The 23,611-nt window shown below is 37.2% G+C and overlaps 1 protein-coding gene across 4 annotated transcripts in view; it reads left to right on the forward strand.

The window, feature by feature from the left end:
* LOC136837170 (integrin alpha-PS2-like) overlaps window positions 1-23,611 on the forward strand; it is a 753,892-nt gene that overhangs the window by 141,302 nt on the left and 588,979 nt on the right. For all 4 annotated transcript variants that reach the window (XM_067101841.1, XM_067101840.1, XM_067101839.1 and 1 more), the window contains exon 3: window positions 5,023-5,120. In XM_067101841.1, the coding sequence (XP_066957942.1) occupies window positions 5,023-5,120 (98 nt within the window). The remainder of the gene's footprint in view (window positions 1-5,022; window positions 5,121-23,611) is intronic.

Here is a 23,611-nt window from a genome sequence, read left to right on the forward strand (position 1 = left end):
ATATATATATATATATATATATAAAGTGAGAAACACTGAAAGGAATTACTGGAAAGGAATGTATATAAATGATCATTAATGAAACTTGACTACCCGCGCATCACAAGGCACATCTGTGTCTTCTGAGAGTTGACATTTTTTGGAACACTGTCTTATATCAGTTGTTCTGTGATTTTTTCTCTGAAAGTCAACGCCGTGTAGTGTATTCGCTAAGCATACAGAGGTTTGATACCCGAACTCCTGTGGTTAGTCATCTCGTACGTATTTTTAATCTTTTTTCCTGCAGGCAACAAGAGAGTCCCTAACTTGATATTCGACCCCAGCACATCCAGTAAGCTGTCCATCGTATGGATCTTTTCTTGGTTTTCATTGCAGGCACCCAAACACGCCTGAAGAAAGCATTCAAGCACAGCTTATGTAATGCACAGTGAACTTCACTTATCCATGAAATCTGTTGCAATTAAGTTTTTCTCAGAAAACTGCACAATTTATTTTGATTTTGAAAAGTATGTTTAATTTTTTTGGGCCTTTGCTTCTTGGCTTCGATAAGTCATGTGGCAGTGAATGTTGGTTTTGGAAATTAATTTCACATTGTGCTTTATATTTTTGTTTACATTTAAGAAAGAAATTATTGATATTTTTTATATAAGTGCCTCAGAATTATATGATAGACGATATTTCATGTCAGTATATTTAAGTCACTGGGTGCACAGTTATCAGTAATTTTAGTTTTCAAATGCACTGTTAGTTTCCCGGGCACACTGCATTTTGTTTTGGGACACTTTTGATGTGGCATTCAGATACCGGTATGCTTAGAAGAAATTACGGTTTTGGAGAACTGGCAGTTGAAAGCGATGAATATGTTCATTAGATATAGATGAGGAAGCCACTTTCAGCACAGTCCACCCGCGTTCCCTTCGTATGTATGACGGAAATCGACCGCGGCTTCACTTGCAATGGAACTGTTGGTTTCACTTGCAATGGAACTATTGAATAAGATCATTCTTTATTAATTTGGAAATTGCTCATTCAGTTCTATTTTTACGCACTGCCATCTGCCAAAAAATTAATAAAGGAGAACAGAGTGTGGATTTCATGAATTTTACTCCACCTGCATAGTACAAGCGATTATGACTCGCAAATATTATTGAATTCTTAATGCCAGTTAATGTACAAAATTACATAATGAAAACCTACTCATAATAAATGTTTAGGATCATGATTTCAGCAACTTAATCACTAAAGTCCTCTGCTACCGACGACAACGAATGTTCATGTTAATTCGTCGAAATACCCTTTGCCGAATGCTTTAATGAGCCCAGGTCCGGATTATTGTTCAGTGATAATCTCCATTTCGAGCTCTACATGTTTGTTGCTGCACGACTAATTTCGTTTGAATATGCTCCAGATGTTTCGCGTGTTGAAGTGTCCTTCAAATGCGTCTGATGATGGCCAGTTTCTGTTGACGGGCATATCCACTTTTCGTCGATACGATTTGCATCGTTTGTGTGCGTTTACATGTTTTCTTTTCATTTTATTTTATAAAGTATTACTTTCATAAGGTAGTTATTATTAATCTCTCTCTCTCTCTCTCTCTCTCTCTCTCTCTCTCTCTCTCTCTCTCTCTCTCTCTCTCCACACGCACGTTACGTTATATTTATATATATATATATATATATATATATATATATATATATATATATATATATATATATATATAGAGAGAGAGAGAGAGAGAGAGAGAGAGAGAGAGAGAGAGAGAGAGAGAGAGAGAGAGAGAGAGAGAGAGAGAGAAAGTAATTTTGTCGTCAACGTTGTTGAAGATGTTGATATCTAGGCATTATGATGCAACATTGACTTTGATAATTTGTAATACTTTTTTCCAGGTGTTGATCTTCATTGCTGAATGGCATATTATCATTTATCTTATATCACTTAATGATTTCTCCAGTTCATTTTTTCGTCTCTGAAAGCGTACATGTTTAATATTTAATACATAAATTCTCTGACTGCTTTTAGGAGAACTAGGTGAGGCCAGGAAGGATATAACCTTATATTGTACGTATGTTATTTATTAAAAATACAGTAATCTGGCTTATCTTTCCGTGAATTCATTGTTTTAACACTTGGTTATGAGAAGAATAAACTGCACTTTGTTATAAGAAGAGCAAAGCCAGGCATTGAGCTCAGTCAGTGTAATTAGTTTTGAAATGTGATGTTGACGCCTTATAACAGTCTCGGTGTCTTCTTTCAAGTTTTGTTTCTTTTGTGCAACCAAAAAAACATTTGGCGGCGTGATTGTACTAGTTTTATTGTCAGTATAATTTTTCAACTGAATTTTTATTGTGTTTTGATGTTTGTTGTTCTTTTATTTCATTTGTTATTTCTCTTATCATTATACGGTGAGCCAAGAATGGGACTTCAGGCTTATTGTGTTTGCATCCATTGTACAAATGTCTTGTTATCTTTTGTCATCATACGTTAGATGTTCAGTGTAGCAACGTGAGTTTGGACGAGAAGCGTTTTTCTTTAGCTGGTATGAAATGAATTTGAGTAGACTGTAAGAAGTTGTATATGCACTTAGTGTTTGGGCATGTGAGCTGTATATATGTATGTGTTCAGGGGTAAGAGGGATTAGTAGTGCCTAATGACTAGTGCATGTTTCTTCGATCCCTTGAGAAATCCGGCATTACGAAGCTATTTCCCTCAAGTTTTCATTTTGTAGAGATGCTATTATGTTTGTTCGTCTTTACTGGATAATATAAACATATCATGATTATCATGTTATTATTGGTGTATAGTGGTTTCCTTGTTGTTATTTTTATTATCTACGCTTACTTATCGTGTCAGTACATGAGCCATGATGGCCGTCCTTTCCAACTTACTCTTCAGAGCATGATTGCGAGGCTTAGTCTGGACCACCGCATGAAATCGTCAGTGGCGGGAACTGTTATTCTCGTGCTTGAATGTCATTAGTTGCTGTACTGACACCATAAATTGACTGGAAGTGATCGGTTGATCTGCTGACAGAATAAGTCTCTTGATTTACCAGCAGAAGGAAGCGCTAGTGTTCGTCATGATCGAATGGGAGTGATGTTTAGTCATAGTTTAATAAAACTGGATGGATGTGATGAGTTGGTGTACTGATGAAATGAACAGATCGGAAGTGATTGTGTGGCGCACCGACCGACAGATTTATTCGGAATGATGGAATACTACAGTACAGGCTGAATGGAAGTGAATGGTTGGTTTATGTAAAGAATCAACTATTTGCAAGTGACTGGATGGCATACGGATAGAATGAAATGACTGGGAGTCTCTATGGCAAAATAACTGGAGGGAAAGCAATCTTAACAATAAATTAAGAGAAATAAAAGAAACTGTAGACCCGTGGCCATCATCCTATCAGAATTGCCGCAGGTTTTCAGTAATGTTGACACGGCTAAGAATTGGTCACACTAAACTGACACATGGTTACCTGATGAGTAACCCCCATGCCCCTATACCTATGTGCGAAATATGTAATGTACAAATAACGGTAAAGCATATTTTAAAGGTATGTCCAAAATATAGAATCCAAAGAGACATTTTATTTAGAAGATATTCCTTTAAAGATATACTGTCAGAAAATGACAAATTTTCACTTTTTAATATTTTAAGATTCCTTTAATTTAATAATTTATATGATAAAATATAAGATTCATAGAATAATTTATAATATATTCCTAATTAACTTAATTAGTTCTTAGATTAACATATGTCGCTAGTTTTAATTAAATTCTTAGAGAGTTTAAATAGCTTGTCTAATCCTTGGGGCCAGCCCTAGGAGAGTTAATATTAGCTCAGTGGTCAGGTTAAACTAGCGTTAAAAAAAAAAAAAAGTTTGAGTTGCGTGTGTACTTACAAAATAAATTGTTAAGTATAGGCAGTTTTAGTGACAAAATAAACTATTGGAAATTGTTTGGGTGGTGTATTGACGCAAAGTAGTTGGCTCGTGCTCAGATCGAAAAAGTGATCAGGTGGTGTTCATAACGGATTGGTAGTGATTGCACAGTTAAGTGACAAAATGTGATTGGATTGTGCACCGACAGAAGAAACCGGAGCGAAAGAGAACAGTCATTGCCTTGATTGAAAAAAAACTGAATGGAAGTAACTGGTTCCATTATTGACAGTATATACTACTGAAACGTAGTTGTTTGGTTTAAAAACAGTGAGTTGACTGAAAATAGTGGCGTGGTTTATTGATAGTGTAAATTGACGAAGTGATTGGTTATTTTGATGACAGAATGAAGTAATTAAGAGTGAGTGTAAGGAACTTATGTTGTTTGGATTGCTTGCACCTCGTCCCACGCGCGACACATAAAATACTATTTCTGGGTTGAAAATTGAATTTGATTTTTTACTCCTTTGTTAATCTCTGTAAGTGGTGCACACCCTTGCTATGAATTTAAGATAATGACGTGCTATAGTTAATACATGATCAGTATGGTTGCGCCTGAAAAGCACCGTCCAGCCTGATGTAGTCTCATTTTATGGGTTTCCTTGTGTAATCTTTAATATATTTTACTGAATGAAGCATAGCAGGGTACAGCCTTTAATTTGCATTAATATTTTGTCTTTTTTCCTTCTCCACTTTGCAAAATATAGGTTTTTTATATTTATAAAGAAATTTAGAGTACATGGATAGCCTTAGTTCTTGAAATTCTGCAACTTATTGCATGTCATTGCTTAGTGTTTGGTGTTTAGATGCTGTGATCTGTGATGGATGCACTTTTGGCTGGTTGACGTTCCATTGAAGGAAACCTGCACATGTTCAAAATTACCACGTCACATGTTGGTCATGTTCTTCAGAGATGTTCAGCTGTTCACACGTTCATAACTGCCTTAAGAAATCATTCGTATTCGTCACTCCTTTGATCTGTGAAGAACATGATAACCAGGCTGTGATATACAGTAGATCTGCTTCTTTTTGTCTGGAAGAACAACTGACATCTTTTTCTTCCTGGTTGTTTTTCTGAACAGGCAACAACGTCCACCAATTGGGCTTGCAACTAGACAACAAAAGCAACCAGTGGTTTGGAGCTACCGTCAGTAGCTCAGGCGTCGACGGAGTCGTTGTGGTGAGTATATTTTTTATTTTTTCTTTTCTTAGACCGATAGAGAGGTTGGGAAGGGCCTGCGTGCGTGTGCCGCTCTCCTGTTAGTAGGAAGGTTTACTGAAAAACTATCATGCAAACTGGCAAAGTCAAAAGTGCCTGATGAAAGGGGTATCAAGTATGAAAATGTCTGTCGTTTTGTTATACACTTTTTCCCATATATATATACTGTATATATATATAATATATAAATATATATATATATATATATATATATATATATATATATATATATATATATATATATATATATATATATATATATATATATACACAGTACATATATATGGGAAAAAGTGATATATATAACCATCGTTCCTTACTATTATTCAGATGAAGTTATTGAATTCAAATGCACCCTTTTTCCATTGAGCTGTAGTGGATGTGTGTTGTGGCGATCTCTTTCTAATTAGAGTTCCATTTACCAGCCATGATTAGGCGCCACTACTGGCTTATTCTTGTTATAGGCCCATTAGGACGTCATCGCAACCGGTATCTGTCTCGTTAGTTTCATTTCTATTTATTTCTTCGTTAGCTGGGAGCTTGTTTGTTTATCATTACCGGTAAAAAGGCTCTGGGGTTTCAGTGTTTATTCAGTGCTGCTTTATCTTGAAATTTTCCTCATAGAAATACTGATATTTATTTATTCATTTTTGTCTGTATTTTTATGGCTGCTGGTATGTATTTGAAATGAGTCTGCCAAATTCCCATTCGGTGTATTCGTTTAAATGTTTATTTACGCGCCAGTGGATGCTTAGAAGAGTGTAGTATTTAAAATTTCATGTACATTATTTCAGTTTCAAGACACTTCACGGCTTGCTCACTCGTTACGAACTTGAAATTCATTGGCGGGACGATTGCCGTGGAATTGTTGTGTCGCTTCAGATAATTGATTTTGCTGGTGACTTGACGGATTTTATGACTGACAGAACAAGGAATGGGCTTCCCGATAGAATACTGATTGGAAATACGAAAATGAAATAGGAAAAATGAATAAAATGCCAGTGACTAATGATTTATTTGGTAATTAATTAATCTGATCTTGTGGCATCCATCTGTGTGCAAATACGTCTGCATCCCACTGAGTCAATGAACTCCTTGCCACCATTCACTCACTTTTGGTGGGCGTGGGTGCATTATATCGAGTAGCAGGAAAGCTTGCGGGTTGGTTAGAATTACTACCAACTGATCGTATGAAGGCTCTTAGTGGCGGTTATGTAGGCGATTGTTCATTATGGGATTCTGGGATAAAACTAGTTTTCTAAACTCATTTGCAATTGTTCAGCTTAATGGCGTTCAACTTTCTCCTTTGTTTCACTTAATCACCAGATTCTTTCTTGTGTTTGTCTCTCGTCATTTTTATGCGTGTTTTTAAAACATGAATGACTCTCGTGGAAAGGGCGTTTCTAAAACCAAAACCATCAAAGCACAACAGATACTTGACCCAGGTGCTGACGGAATCCCATCTCGCTGCATTTCGTTCGTGTTACATTTATGAAAATTTGACATTTCAATATGCTACTCATCGCGATCTTTGCGTGGGATCTCTGCAAGTACCGACGATTGCGCAAGAGCCTTGTTACCGTCCTTATTTGATGAGCTCGGACTGGTTTTGGTTAAGCCTCACAGCGTTAGCCACGGGGTCCTGATTGCCGACTGGGGTAATGGATCCTCGAGGTATCTCCAGAGGCCATTCTTCAGCTTACTTGCAGAAGAAAGTCTCAAAATGGCGGTTCATTTCCGAGGCGGTTTTCGATCGTATTTTTTTTTTATGGAAAAATAATCACAGGCTTAGGAACCTTCCCTGTCATCATCAGTGACTCGTGAGACATTTTCTTGCACTACGACTCGATGTTGCAGTGACGTGTGAATGGAACGAGGAAGTTGAGTTTGATGCATAAAATTCAGTTGATTTATTTATTAGGAACCAGTTGGCTTTCAAGACAATGTACGTTTATTTTCTTCTTCTTCTTCTTCTTCTTCTTCTTCTTCTTCTTCTTCTTCTTCTTCTTATTATTATTATTATTATTATTATTATTATTATTATTATTATCATCATAAGGGAGGAAACCTTACCTGAGGGCAGGAGCGCTGAACATAATTGGTGTTTGTACGATACTTAATTTACTTAGCCTTCTCTACGCGTGTTATTATTATTATTATTATTATTATTATTATTATTATTATTATTATTATTATTATTATAAGGGAGGAAACCTTACCTGAGGGCAGGAGCGTTGAACATAATTGGTGTTTGTACGATAGTTAATTTACTTAGTCTTATTATTATTATTATTATTATTATTATTATTATTATTATTATTATTATAGTGACTAAAAATACAGTTCTGACATCAATCCAGAAGTTAGAACCAGGGTTTAAATGACCGCTTTCTTTATTTCTCGCTAGCCTTTTAAACTCGTTTTTGTATGCATAAGAATTCTTATTTGATAATGCTTTTCATAAAAGGTGAGAAAGAGCAGTTGTTAAGTGGATGGCGCTATCAGAGAATTCATTACATGGATGTAGGTATTTTTATCAAGCGTCTTTGAATGTACTTGTTGTCTTTATGTGCAAAGTCATATCACAGTTGTGTAGTATATTAAAGCTGTGTTATGTCGTATCTGGGCGCCAACCGCAAACTAAGTGCCCCACTTTTGTTGTCATTTTGCTATACTCGACCCACGACGAAGAGACCTCTCTGGCGTGACGTTTAAAGATCAGCCCTGTTGCCGATTTTACAAAACAACAGTTTGACAGATCTTTGAATGTCTTTGAGAGAAACCCTTAGGCTAAAATGATAAGATTATATATAGGGGATGTTTTTCATTTCCAGGTATTTTGATCTCCTTCCTATTCCGCCCTGCTTAGGATTTGTCTTCAGTCCATTTCTTCTCCACAGCCTCTGCATGATAACATATTTTCCTTATTTTTTACAAAGATTTACCGTTCTATGTATAGCCTATTTATAAATATTTAACCTTTTCGTCTCGACAAGAAACGTCATAAGTATTTACATCTAAGTAATTGTAGGGGTAAGCTGTTTGTATAATGAACTGGCGCTCTCTTTAAGATCCCGTGCTGGCACAAGGCCACCTTAATCTTAACTATTTTGTCAGTACTTGTAGATGTGCATTTATCATTATTACAAAATTAGGTACTTAAAAGTAGTTAATAATGTTATAGAAATAGAAGAGATATTTCTTGTTCATTTTTCGAATTACGAATTTATTCTTCAACTATGATAATAAGAAATCAAAATATTTGTAGAAAGGGGAAATGCCTCCAAACATACCGTGACCACTGAAGGTGGCCCCTGGAGACAGTCTTAAGCTCCTTATCCGTGGATTTAAACCCACGTGGTGCTGTTTGAAATATTGGCAACAGCGCCAAAATGAGATGCCATGTTGATAGAAAATCTGATTCCGTTTCTTGTTATTGCATAAAAAATGTATCAGTCGTGAACCTATGTAATTGACTTAAAATTCTAGGTAAAGAAGAATATGATATTTGATGTCTGTAATGGGAGAAATGGTGTTATCTCTTTGTTGTTGTTATATATTTGGCAGTATGCGGAGATTAAACATACGTGGAGAGGACCAAACAGCCCCACCCGAGAGCTCATTGCATTTTGGTTTTAGTATAGAAGTGGTGCAACGGTTTTGAGTTTTGTTCTTGATCTTCTCTAATGGTGCATGACTCATTTCATCGATACAGAACTGGGAATTAGACTGGTTAAAAGTAAACTCAGCCACGCTTGCGCAGCCCGTGAGCGTAGAAGGAGGATGAATTACTTTGGACACAAGTGACGACTGTTGGGGCGGAATTTTGTTTCTCTTTCTTTCATCTTGGAACCTTTAGTATCTCCAGCCCGTCCCTTACTCCGATATATTCCCTTTCTTCTAATAAAGATAACGCCGATGTAGGGGGTGCCTGGTTTAAACCCACCCTAACCACTACATTAACACCCACTCAGCCTCCACCCTCCCATTCTGCTATCTGCCTCACCTTCCACGATATCATCAAGGGCGCCCTTCCATAGGTCTCCTTCATCCTCCGAAGGGAGGGACATCCATCTTGAATTTATTGTTGGCTTTTTTCATTATGTTGTTCGACAGCTCAGATCCGTTGTGGGATTTGGCTTACCAACATTTCGACAGTGAGGATTATACCTGCAGTTGATGTCACTCCTACAGAAACTCTTTTTCCTACTTCTTTTTCCTGCTTACTGTGACTTTTTTTTATGAAATTTATTGAGTGCCATTCTGTTGTTTTTCCTGCTTCGTGGCAGGCTTAACGGAAAGTATTGTTAAAATTCACTTTCTGCGCATCCTGTGCTTGCTAGAGAGTGTTTATCGCTTACGCAATGCGCAAACCACAAACTAACAAATGATTAAGACATTATATTAGTATTCATGCAGGTTTCAGCCCATTCAGGCTTTATCCCTTCGGGTGAGTGATTCGAGGCTGAATAAGGTTTAAGTCTTATGAAGACTTCGAAGAAGTATAGCTTTTGCGTTTTGGTGAAACAAGGCTGGGAAAAAGTGACGACACGCGGCGAAGCAAATGGTGCGAAGTAGGCTTGTGTTTCAAGACTGATTCAGTATTTAAATTTATCTGCGATTTCTTCTCAAATGCTCAGTAGAACGCACCCGAAAATTAATTCTGAAGTTTTATTACTCTCCCTCCCCCCCTGCCCCGTCTTTCTCACACGTTGACAAATAAAGTTTACAAATATATAAATTTAGATGTGTATTGACTCTTGTTTATATTATTAACGATAATAATTGCCGGACGTTTTCTTTTTGGTTCGCTTTAATAGTGAAGATCAGCCATTTCAGACCGTGTAAACCCAAGGAATGAACCATTTAAAAGAAATACGAGCCTCATTTATAATTTAATTCAAGTTTGATGTTTATCCGTGGTGCAACATTTTTGAAGGCCCCTGCCTACAGTGTTTCAGCAGATACGGCTATCTGGTGATTTTGTTTTCTTTGGAATGAGGACAGATGGCGCCCTCCAGTTCAGTGTCTCCATGTCCATAAGCAGAAAGGAAGGAGATGTCTCTAGGAACGAATTTTTATGAATTATAGCTTCAGGATCTGATAACCATATTTGCGTCCTCACTTCCCATGGAGTGGGTCATCGAAAACCGTCTTCAGAAAGATTCTGGTTAAAATAGCAGTCAGTGACTTGGTTTGGTTGCCAGTCTGTGGGCGTCAGTAGGGTACGTGTTTGAAGCCATAAATTAATATGAGGATGAAACATGATGCAGTATCGTAAAGGCTTTTGAATTCAGGTTTACACAGAGGGGAGAATGTTTTGCGGTTACAATTGCAGTTACATAAGCTGAGGGTTCCAGATCCTGGAAAGAATAAAAGCACATTCCCTGTTCAGTTTTTCACCTTTCACGTGCAAAATACGACCGAGATATCTCGCTGGTTAATCAGTCCACATCACTCGTGTAGATTCTTCGCCCACTGCAGCGCAGCTCTGGGATTTTGAAGATTTGGCTCTCGTGTGCCTTTGTTGACTTAACGGAATTCACACTCCATTCTTGCATTCATGGTCCATTTTAGTATCCCTCAAATTTACACCTACGTTCATGCCTTTGCTCTGATTTCACACGTTAACTTTCTGCTCTTGCAAACACTTTAATTCTTTCACTTTCTTTTGCAGGTTCTCTTTAGTGTCCCTAATCATTACTGTATCATCTTCAAATGCAAGCAATCCACCCACCGTTCACAGTTCATCTTCATATCCCACAACTTTGTAGTTATGTTTGCTGTCCTTTCTCTGACTTCCTACACCACCACATCAAAAGATATTTCAGTCATGAAGGCCTGACACATCTTCGTCTTGTAATTTCGCTAGACGAGGGTACACCAGATATCAGTTTTGTTTGTCATCGTCTGTTATGACTGTATGAGTCTCTTTCCATAAATAGGAATCCAACTGGTTAAAAGTAACTCAGACGCGCATGCGTAGCCTTTGAGAGAAGGATAAGTAATTACTTTGGACACACGTGGCGGAATATTGGGGTTATAAAGTTGTTTAATTGCTCTCAGGTCTTTTCTGTTGTTTGTATCCATTCTGTCAGTAGCTTTTTTAGACTCTGCATGCTGTCTCGGCCTTTTCTCTTTACTTTCAAACTTCCCACATGACTGTTTCGTAACAGACACTTGATACACACATGCCCCTCCTTGTCTAAAAAACACACCACCCTTCTTTCTGGATCAGTCCTTCAGCCATCAATCCTACCATACGTACTCTTTTGTATACTAAATAATGTTATGCTTCTGTACTTCCTGCGGTTGATCTATCGTTATATATACAGTATATTATATATACATATATATATATATATATATATATATATATATATATATATATATATATATATATATATATATATATATATTCAATCCATTGTATACAATTTCATTTAATAAAGAATGGCTTTAGAATAAGTTCAAGACATAATCACTACAACATTCATAAAATCACTGCTACTGCAGTGGTAGTAAGTATTAGTACTTGGACACTGCTGCCCTACGAAAGACCAGTAGCTTGGGATACGAACGCAGTGTATACCAACGTAAATTGGTGTCTAGTGGAGAGTTGTGGAACCATATTGGGAGGAAATTTCCCCAAATTGGCCGGCAATCCTTTTTCTTCTGACCTTATGCACTTCCAATTTTCACCCCTGTATGACGCCAAGAAATTAAAATAATAGTATCCACACTGCTGTGTGTCGTGTGAAAATCTCCAAATTGCCGGAGACTTGCTGAATTAAGTGCCATGCCAGTATAACTCTTGATTCAAAAAGTACTTATATACAATATGTTATATGCATATATATAATATATATATGTATATAATATATATATGTATATAATATATATATATATATGTATATATGTATATATATGTCTATATGTACTAACTGACCAACCCAGCGCTGCCGGGATAACTTTGAATGACAAACGATAAACTCTCTCTCTCTCTCTCTCTCTCTCTCTCTCTCTCTCTCTCTCTCTCTCTCTCTCTCCTGACTCTTCCCTCTTTCTTCTCCCCAACGCCCCCTCTACACTCTCTCTCTCTCTCTCTCTCTCTCTCTCTCTCTCTCTCTCTCTCTCTCTCTCTCTCTCTCTCTTCCCAACCCCGACCCCTTTTGGTGCCACTGATGTCTTACCCCCACAGTATTCTTTTCCAGATAGTAAGTCATATGTATACCGCTAGATAGTAAGTCATATGTTTACCGAAATTAGGTATGATAAATTCGTAAAGTTATTAAGTTTACGGGCGTAACCAGCCCCGTTTCAGGGGAGCCTTTCCCACCCCCATCCCATTGGTGCCCTTTGGTGCTAGTGATGCCTTACCCCAACAGTGCTGATCTCTAGATAGTAAGTCATATGTATACCAAGTTTGGTTGAAATTGCTCAATGCGCTTCAGAGTTATTCTGGCACATACACATACATGCATACATACATACATACATACATACATACACATACATACATACATCCATTTATATATATATATTTATGTATACAGTATATATATATATATATATATATACCGTATATATATATATATATATATATATATATATATATATATATATATATATATATATATATATATATATATATATATATATATATATATATATATATATATATACACATATATATAAGACAGTAGACTGAAATGTCAAATGAAGCGCGGTGGTTTTATTTTATTTGTATTTTATGAAGGTAAAAAAATGAAATGAACGTTTACAAAAGCTGGCGCCTTTTCAGCAGATGATCTTCGTAAAAAAATGATAACTCCATGAATAGATCTTAGTGAAGTGATTCCCTACTTGGCTGTCAGCCAGAAAACATGTTGAGAACCGACTTGGATTTCTTTAATCTTCTTTGTCTTTACACCTACAACCTTTGGCAATAATGCAGACAAACTCTCTGAACACTAAGTAGTCAAACAAAAACACTTAGTTTAAAGGCAAAGCTGCACTATCTAAGACGCCATCTTGCTATTGCCTTTGTTATTCAGAGATCAGTTCGTGCAGGATCCTTTTGTGTCATTACTGCCCCTCTCTAATGTTGTATTTTAGTGTTCGTTGGTGTATACAGAATGAGGCCCTCGCAAAGAACAGTATAGTAATTAAGCACTGATGTCTTCGAGACTGAACCGATAAGAATGACATTTTGGGCAGTCCTCATTCATGTGTTTGTTCTCATCTATCGTTTTCTAACACAAGAAATTTTTACATCTTATATTAAACGCGAACTATACTATTTTGCTGGGGAAAATTGATTCTTACCTTAAATTTTTTCACGAATCTTGTTAATTCATTTATTTCTTTATTTATTTAGAGACTTGTTCCAGTTCCAAAGAAAGGGTGTCTTATAAGTAAAGGCATGCAGCATACATTTCCTGACCGACAAAATATTCAAAGTCGCTTATGGACATTGTGGAGGAAACTGGTATTAATAATGCCCGCCTTTCATTTCTCAACAGTCATTGTGAAATGCTTATCATCATTTCGGAATATGATGCATTTCAGTTTCAGAACAGCGAGGTCACTTTTTTTTTTTTTAAATCTAAAAAGGCAATTCACAAAATGAGTGCAAAAAGTCGCACATTTCCAAGAATGGTTAATGCGAGTGATGCTTATTTGTTGAACTTGAAAGGTTTTTCGGCGCCTTTGTGATGGCTGTAGCTCACACTTGGTGCGGCAACGTGATCTCCTCGCCATCTTGGAGTGCTCTTAGGCCTATTCTTTTGATTCCTCAAGCATTTTGTCGGTCAGAGTTCTTAGACTAATAATGTACAGTAGTTCCTTTTCGGTTTCAAGTGATGTGTATTTAACGTGAAGATACAAAACTCAGCATGTTTACGGTAAGATTAAAAAATGAGTCAGCATATTCGATGGTTGTTAAAGTACCGGCAGCAGGTATGATTTTAGAGGTAAGTGATAAGGTTCTTTAAATATTTGTCATTTCCAGTTTGATAAAGTTAATAAGCTAAACAATCATTTTGCAGGGAAGCATTACTTTAAAAACATATCTCCCGTATAGAGAGAGAGAGAGAGAGATCTTCCGGTAGATTTAACTGTAGACCGGATCCACCGCTCCATGGGCGTGGAGTCAATCACTTGTTATAGGGCCTCCCCTGTGTGGACCTCGAAAATATTTATTGCACTTACTGAAAGCAATTGATACAAGTCCTAGATCGAGTTAGAATTTGGATGGGTGAAATCATCGGTGGCATTGCACCCAGCTCATCAGGCAAGAGCAACTAGGAACTGGTCTACCTTGATTGAATAAGTTTCCTGGTTGATTTGTGGTGATTGAGATGCAGCCAGTTGAGTAAATAAGGGGCGGGGGCTGGCCATCCATGGGCGACGCTGTCTGGGAGGCGGCACTCTGGCATCGCAAGAGCAGGCCAGAGTCGTTGGAGGACCGCTTGATATGTGTGTTCCAAATATTGTTACAATGTTGAGATTTTTCTGAACCGTCGGAATAAGTGTTGCTAGTTGCGAGAGAAGCGTCTCCAAGTTAAAGCTAACCAAAAACTATCCAAGATCAACTATGAGTCAGCGTAGGATGTCAAACCTCGCGATATTGTCAACAGAGCAGGAAATTACTAATCAGTTGGACTGATGTTGTTATTAGTAAATTCGCTTCTAACAAAGCTCGTAGGGTTCCTTTGTAAATCTGCTGTGTTTTTTTTTGTCTTAGCTTTACGAAGTAAAATAAATGACTGAGATGTTAAGGCTTAAAATGTGCTTTTAATTTTCACCACTTTAGTACTTTTCAGGACGGGAATGGGGCGGCACTTTCAGAGTCCGGCCCGGGCGCCACTAACACTAGTTATACACCACTGGATGCAGTGAGGTAGACAGTTCCAAAGGTTGTGAGAGTAAATGATGATACAGGAGCAATATTGGCTGGGTAGTAGTATAGAATAGGTCGGGTCAGGAACATGTAACCCCAGCTGTTATCATGATGATAAGGGTGAACAGGACCAAGAACTTTTTCCTGTTGAACACCTGGTAAGACGAATGCTGGTTTGGATATTCATCCATTAGCTGACAATTGAAACGTTCGATTTGAGAGGGAACTGTGTAGCAAGGCTCCTACAAGGTCACCTATCCGCTTTTCTTTGAGTTATTTTTCGCATAATATGAAGTGATCAATTTTGTTGGAAGCTCTGAGGAAATCAAAGCAAATGATGCCCATCTCGCTCTCTGGTTCTTGGATTCTGATCATCGACTCTGTGGTTGATTAATATTTGTGCCATCGTAGATCTGACTTGTTTAAAGCTATGGTGGTTGAGTGGGAAATGGTTATTACTGGTCAGATATCTGACGACTGATTTTGGTACGATATTCCAACAGATCGTTGTGGGATGTTGGTGATAAGGATCAGTATTATTTTGGGATAAGGCTTTCCCAGTCGGTCGTGGTGCTGGAAAAGTGGTGGCGTGTTTGAAGCATTTTGCAGTCATTATTTTTTACGGGTTATGGCCGTTGTAGATGCATTGTTGGGAACGGGTCTTGCCGAATTGCTAGGCTACTTATTTTTACGTCTGCGGGCAGGTGAGAGAGAGAGAGAGAGAGAGAGAGAGAGAGAAAACACACGCGCGCGCGCGCGCGCGTGCGCGTGTGTGTGTGCTGTTACTGTGATTCTTCTTTTCTAAACCATATGCAAAATTCCTGTTTGAACGCACACGATAAATTTTTGCCTTTGCATATAATTAGTTATTTAAGTTAAGTTATGGCTCGGTCTGAAGTGGTGCGAAAAGTCTTCGATGTCACTTGTTTAATAATGATGATAATGACACCAGCAACAATATTCTTCATTTCAGCTCATATACAAATGCATCATAGTTACAATGAAGTCAGCACAAAACATTGAAGAGTTACAATATAAAACTTCCCAATGGTAACGATATTTAAAATTATATATATATATATATATATATATATATATATATATATATATATATATTTATATATATATATATATATATATATATATATATATATATATATTACTAAAAGGACCTCATTCAAACTGGATGGTATCTAATGGAGTATTTATTCAGAAAAAGTTACAAGCTTTCTTGGACAAACAGTCCACATTATCAAGTTTGAATGAGGTCCTTTTAGTAATCCTTCTGTTGCACAGAACAGTTGTGGATGTATGTGATATATAAATGTTGATATATATATATATATATATATATATATATATATATATATATATATATATATATATATATATATATATATTATTGTATAAAGAAAGTGATTGGGTTAGCTAACGGTACTGAATAGTATATGAATAAATTAGTCAGGCTTTACTAGTAAAGGAGGTTTAGCTTAACGATAACCTTGCAAAGGAACTGAAATATGAAAAGGTGCTACTGATGAGAAACGCGGCAGTGATAATGACAAACTTAAGAGAAAAGAACACAACGGAGAGGCATATCCGTAGGGAATAAATAAAAGTAACATGATAATGAACAAATACCTGGATCAAACTTAGCAAGACTACGGTTTGTCTAACTGCCCCGACTTTCGGTGGAGAAAAATCTTATGAATGGCTTCTGTAGAGTGAAGTGAGGATTGCCTCTTCGAGGTCCCCTCGTTTTGATAGCATAGTATGACGGTAAATGTCCTCTCACCTCTGTTTTTTCTTTTTTTTTTTTTCTTTCTCCCTAGGCACCGAATTCTTCAAAGATTAACAAAGATTTACTGGGTTCAGGGAACGTGCCGCCTCCGATTCGAGAATCGAACGCGGGTTAGTTAGTTTGGTAGCTGAGTGCTCTACCACTCTGCATGGAAGCCAGAATTGTATAAAAAGATGGACATTTAAATAATAATAATAATAATAATAATAATAATAATAATAATAGCAGAGGTGGAAAAACAGGGAAATACACATAAAACACAAACCTCTTGAAATTACTTGCTGTTGTTACCTAGTCTGGCGGTCAGACTAGACAGAGCTCGCCTGATAATGATTTTCACAAAGGCGGTTTTCTTTGAACATCACCGCAGTGGAGCGGTGGCGAGGAGAGTTTTGTCAGACGTCTGAGAAGTTCTTTACGAACAACAGTGGAGGTCTTCTCTTGTTGGTCGACAGGGAGCAAAATCCGTAGACGTTGCACTATAACAGTAAGAGCGACACACCACCTTTCTAGTTTCCAAGTGACAGCAGGCAAATCTCCGTGCAATCAAATAGTCACCCGCACAAAGCTTCCGTGTTTTTTTGTTTTGTTTTATGTCGTCTATGATAATGTGTATGATGAATATTTGTGGCTCTTTAACGTGTCTAAGCTCTCTAAGAGCAATGACATCCACTGGGTCTCTGCTTCGTTGTAAAGTATGTCAGTTACCTATGGCAGATATAGACTTGTTTCTGGAGACCTAACACTGGTGGTAAAATTAGAACCATATCATCGGCACAACAGAGGTTGTGTATTGTTATTTCTTCGATAATTCATCCTGTTTGGAGTGAGTTGGGTGTAGCGCTCAGTATACCTCTCTGTGTAATAATGAGATAAGATGAGGAAATGCCATCATGACAAATTAAGTACAACTTTGAATATAACATCGTCTGTAGTGAAAATTTGACCGACTTTTTGCTAATTGAGTCACTTATGGATTTATTTGATCAGATTTATTAACTAGAGAATTTTGCGAAAAATTGATAGCCTCTTCGTAATTTGTTCAGATATACTTTTTGAGAAGTAAAAAGGGCAGGTAAATTGGGTTTAATATGAAGAAGAACATTTCTCTTTAAGCAATTGAATAGGTCTGCATGAAGTCTGTCTGTGATATTGACAAGGGTTGGCTGGAAGATAAAAAAAGGAACTCTAACAGTGAATATTGAAGAACAGATGGGCGCATTAACCCGTTGATGAAAGAGTGAGCAAGCCAAAGGGAGATGGGCTTGTTTGATTTATTGTCAGAGGTCAGTAGGAGAATTTGTGAGTCACAGGCCCACACCTTTTCCCAAGAGAGCAAAGAAGTGAAAAAAAAAAAGAAAGAAAAGGCCCTTATTTTAGAGAGGTATTGTATCATTTTGTCCATCTCAGAGTTAGTAGGCCTACCTCTTTCACTGCTCTATTGCACACAACACAACCATTAATTAACCTTTTAACTGGGCCCCTGTAACCTGCCCTTCTGCTTATTTTCTCAACGACTTCTAGCGAATGGAAACAGTCAGTGGTATTCAAACTAACTGCCGAGAGAGAGAGAGAGAGAGAGAGAGAGAGAGAGAATTTGCGTTGTGGTTCAAATGATGCTTTATACATACCACCCGAAACAAATACAGCTTTCGAAGTGATTGAGATGCTGTAGTAAGAGGTTACTCAAGAAATGTCGAAATTGTTAATGTCTTCGTTGAAGGGTTAAAATCAAGGGCCTTGTAATCCTCCAGGGTGCCTTAATACCAGCTGTTTCGTAAAGGTAATTTTGCTCTTGTAGAATGAAGGGTGTGAATATAATTCATCACCAGCTGTTATCTAACATAGACTGCGTGTTTCTGTATTCTTTGGTTTGGCATTATGATTGACTGAATGTCTGGCAACTTCAATAGGTTCTGGAGTTTTAAGAGTATAAGTTTAGACGTCTTTGTACACGGGTATTTATTTCGGAAATATAATGTGAAACCATATGCGATTAATATAAACATTAAAACTAAGTAAAACATCCTTGAGAAAAAGAGTTCGCTTTTGTGCGCACGACATAAGTTGTGCTTATACTCCTTGGTCGGTGAGTAACTGAATCATAGATCACAGTTCACACAAAGAAGGAAGTTGTGATCGAATATTAGAGAGTGACAGGTCCTCGTACCACCTGCCTCTCCTATCAACGATAGGAATACTGATGAGGGTCTTCGATCGAGTGAGAATGGTTTCCTTCTCGTAGAACGTCTGCGACTGTGAAATACGGGGGAAGTAGGCAAACTCCCTTAAGGTTTTAGCAAATGCGCTTAAAGTGGTGTATTACAGAATGGAAGTAAAGTCATCGAAACCTGTCCTTATGTGTGTTTTTTCTTTTATTGATATTGTACGGGTCATTTTCGTCATTCTCTTGTTCTTATAATAATGAATCATTCTAATTTATACATTTTGTTTTCTATTGTTTTAGTATATTTAGGTTTTTTCAATTTATCATTTGCGTTAGTCAATAATAATGATAATGAACGCAATATTACGTTTTAAGGTTTTACTGCTTTATATATTGACAAAGTTTGCAGTGGAGTTCTTTTAAGAATGTATTTTCCCCCTTATCGGGTACCACGAGTCTGGAATCCAGTAAAAGCGACGTTCCAGTCTCAGCTTCAGCCGATGGAATCAGCCGGTGGTGACCTCCCTTCCGGGAAGCTGCTCTTTGTCCGTCCGTTTGTGTGGTCACCTAAAGGTCGTTTTATTGCCACTGCCATCATGCGCTGTCATCATTGCGGGCATGTTTATGGGAAGGGTGGCAGTATGGTGTGCTGGGAAAGATTCAGGCTAAGCGTTTAAAATTATTATATAAATCATTGTAAAAATGGTTGGGTCCATCCAAGGTACGTTCACACGTCATTTGTGCGAACTGTGACCCAGGGAGAAACTCTCTCTCTCTCTCTCTCTCTCTCTCTCTCTCTCTCTCTCTCTCTCTCTCTCTCTCTCCATCCAAGAGAGAATGCATTCTAACCCTCCATCGTTTTTAAAACGAAACCTAATAAATTTCATTAGTTTCTTTTACGCAATCTTCTCTCCCCGTATTGGAAAGACATCAGCCCTCTCTCTCTCTCTCTCTCTCTCTCTCTCTCTCTCTCTCTCTCTCTCTCTCTCTCTCTCTCTCTCTCTCTTTCTGACGTTTTATTCATATGTCAAATACTTAACTTGAGATTCTGTGTCTGGATAGATAGTAGTTTTAGGGTATGTTGTTTAAAGGTGTATAGTCGAGGTTGGGGTTGGTGGGGGGGGGGGAATACCCTCACAATTAAATTTTATCCGATAATTTAATAGTTTATGATCATTCATATCTACATAATGTTTTAGATTGAAAAGGAAACGCAGAAATCAGCACACACACACACACACACACACACACACACACACATATATATACATATATATATATATATATATATATATATATATATATATATATATATATATATATATATATATATATATATATTATATATATATATATATATATATACATATATATAACATTTTGTTTATTCCTTGAAGAGAAAAGATGTCAGTGTGCTCGTTGTGTTGCACATAATTTTGCAAGATGTTTCATCCAATCACCTAAATAATTGTTTGAAATACATGTATCGAGAATGTTATATATCCCAGTTAGCAGGTTCCTGTTCTACTGGCTAAATGTTTGATCTTACATAGTCCGTACTCTCTCTCTCTCTCTCTCTCTCTCTCTCTCTCTCTAGTTCCTCATTGAAGGGGTTGGTATCGTTCTCGGCTAGCACTCTGCTGGGTTCGCGTTCGATTCTCCGACCGGCCAATGAAGAATTAGAGAAATTTATTTCTGGTGATAGAAATTCATTTCTCGTTATAATGTGATTCGGATTCCACAATAAGCTGTAGGTCCCATTGCTAGGTAACCAATTGGTTCTTAGCCACGTAAAATAAATCTAATCCTTCGGGCCAGCCCTAGGAGAGCTGTTAATCAGCTCCTCAGTGGTCTGGTTAAACTAAGGTATACTTAACTTTCTCTCTCTCTCTCTCTCTCTCTCTCTCTCTCTCTCTCTCTCTCTCTCTCTCTCTCTCTAAAAAGAAAAAGTGAAACGGTTCATGAGCTCCTAAATCCACCGAATTCCATCAAACGTTAGCGCTTACGAAGAAAGCACGAAGAAGCGCCAACTGACAGGCCGAGACGACCAGCCTCTTCCTAAGACCTTATGCTTAGAGACCTCAGGGAGTCAAGTGTGAGTGGTATTGGTTCACATTAAGAACCGAGAACCAACAGTAGTTGCAGTACATTTGCATATCTTGTAATACTTTTGCACAAACGATTACTTTTCTCATATTTTCACTTGATAGGTGATTGCAGCGACTATGAAATGCAATATAGTAATGATACTAGACTCTATTTTACTTCCGTTGCTACTTAGACAGCTGCTGTTACTTCTGTCGGACATGAAGTCAGAATACGAATGCCTCTTCCTATTCTCTATTAACTTCCCACATACGAATCGAAAATGTACAGACGACGAAGAGGCCAAGAGATGTTTGACGGAAAAGCCTGTGAGGCGTACGTTTTAGGATCACCTGCGGAGGGAGGGGGTTGGGTGGGGGGAGGGGAAGCGGTTGAGGGAGGGAGGCTGTAGAGGGAGGGAGGTATATTGAGTTGGTGGCGCCACCGGCGTCTTCTCTGCGCCCTCCTCATCTCCCAGCCTACTCACTTCTTCCCTGCCTCCTTAGTCCTTACTAGTAGACCAGGACCCGGGCGGTACTAGTCGCCGTCATCGCACCTGCAGCTTCCCTGACACCAGAGGAAGGCTCTTCGCTTCTCGTAAAGCCTTACAAGCTATCCCAGAACCCTGAGTCCCATCTGGCATGCTTTTGTAGCTTGGATTCAGTCAGAAATGACATTTCAACTATCTGTCTTCGACCTGATGACTTCTTAAAGATAAATTGATTTGCAGGTGCAGCAGAAAGCGATGATGTGATCAGGTCTTTTTCCTCCAGGGCGATTTATTGTAGTGCTAGAGACCTACACATTTCTACCCCTTCCAATATCCCGCCGCTGATTGGCCGTGCCCACCTTCTTTCAGCCTGGTCATCCTGTTCTCTATTAAGTTGGTTTACTGGCGATGGTAATAAGAGCCTTTTTTTATTATTTTTATTATTATTTTTCATTCAGTTACCATGTTACAGAACCTTTTTCTCGTTTGCTTTTTTGAGAGGCGGAATAGTTTATTGTGCTTTATAAGATCCCCTTATATTTGGAGAAATCTATAAATGATAAAATTAGATTTTTCATATATTTCATTATATGGATAAATAGTATTCACATTGATAATGTAATATGTACTTATTTTTCTCTCAATTATTTAAGTATTTAGGAGAGATGTCTTTAGCTCTTGTGAGACTGCAGTTTGAAGACTCAGAGAAATAAAGCGGCCTGCCTCATACTGACTGAGGCCTGAATCTTGTATACTTTTGTTACAAGTATTTATATTTGGTGAGCCCTAAGTGTCTTGCATGTTTTAATATTTATTTATGTATTTATGTATGTTCCGTTTTTGTTGCAATGGAGTTTTTTTTTCTTGATTCTCCTGTTGAAAGTTGTATACACACACACACACACACACACACACACACACACACACACACACACACACACACACATATATATATATATATATGACTATTTATCACATCACCGTGATTCATATACAATCAGAAAGCTACAAACGTCCTTTAATATCCAATTCACTCTACCTCGGAAATAATATATTTTCATATATGTTACCGAAGGAATTTTAGTTGATAATAAGTCCACCGTCCCGTTAGTGAACCAGCGACGGTAGAATCAGGACTGATTCCTAACGTCCGTCGCTGGTTCGACCCCACGGACGGTGGACTTATTATCAACTAAAATTCCCCTTCGGTAACATATATGAAAATATATTATTTCCGAGGTAGAGTGAATTGGATATTAAAGGACGTTTGTAGCTTTCTGATTATATATATATATATAAAATATATATATATATATATATATATATATATATATATATATATATACAATAGAATGATAGATAAATGTATCTTGCAACTTTATCCATCATAAAAGTAGTAAATAAATTTAAAACAAGAAAGCATCTCAGAAATTTATTTTTACTGAGATTAACATTTCAGTCTGAATGTACTGACGCTCGGTGATGTTTTTTTCATTGAATTGCTCTTCAGGTTTTCCTCAGATTTGAGAGAAAAACTGTATTTATTATCCTGTTAAATCGATGATGAATATATATGCAGAAAATATATATAATCGCAATGCTAGCCGTCCTTTAATATCTTCTTATGCCTGAAATAATATACATAGACGGCTCGAAATTTTTAGTTGATAATAAGTGTGTGGGGTCAGACCAGCGGCGACGGAATCAGGACTACAGTGACGCACACGGAAATCGGTTCAAGATTTCGTAAGTTGTCACTGTAGTCCTGATTCGTCTGGCACTATGGATGTTGATTATATCAATATATATATATATATGAAAATATATATCGATATATATATATATATATATATTTATATATTATATATATATATATATATATATATATATATATATATATATATATATATATGTATATATATGTGAATATAGATAAATATATTTATTTATCCATCAAAAAGTAGTGCACTTTTCAATAAAGCATCTCAGAAATTTATTTTTACTG

Source organism: Macrobrachium rosenbergii, chromosome 58 (genome assembly GCF_040412425.1).
Source record: "Macrobrachium rosenbergii isolate ZJJX-2024 chromosome 58, ASM4041242v1, whole genome shotgun sequence".
Classification (NCBI taxonomy): domain Eukaryota; kingdom Metazoa; phylum Arthropoda; class Malacostraca; order Decapoda; family Palaemonidae; genus Macrobrachium; species Macrobrachium rosenbergii.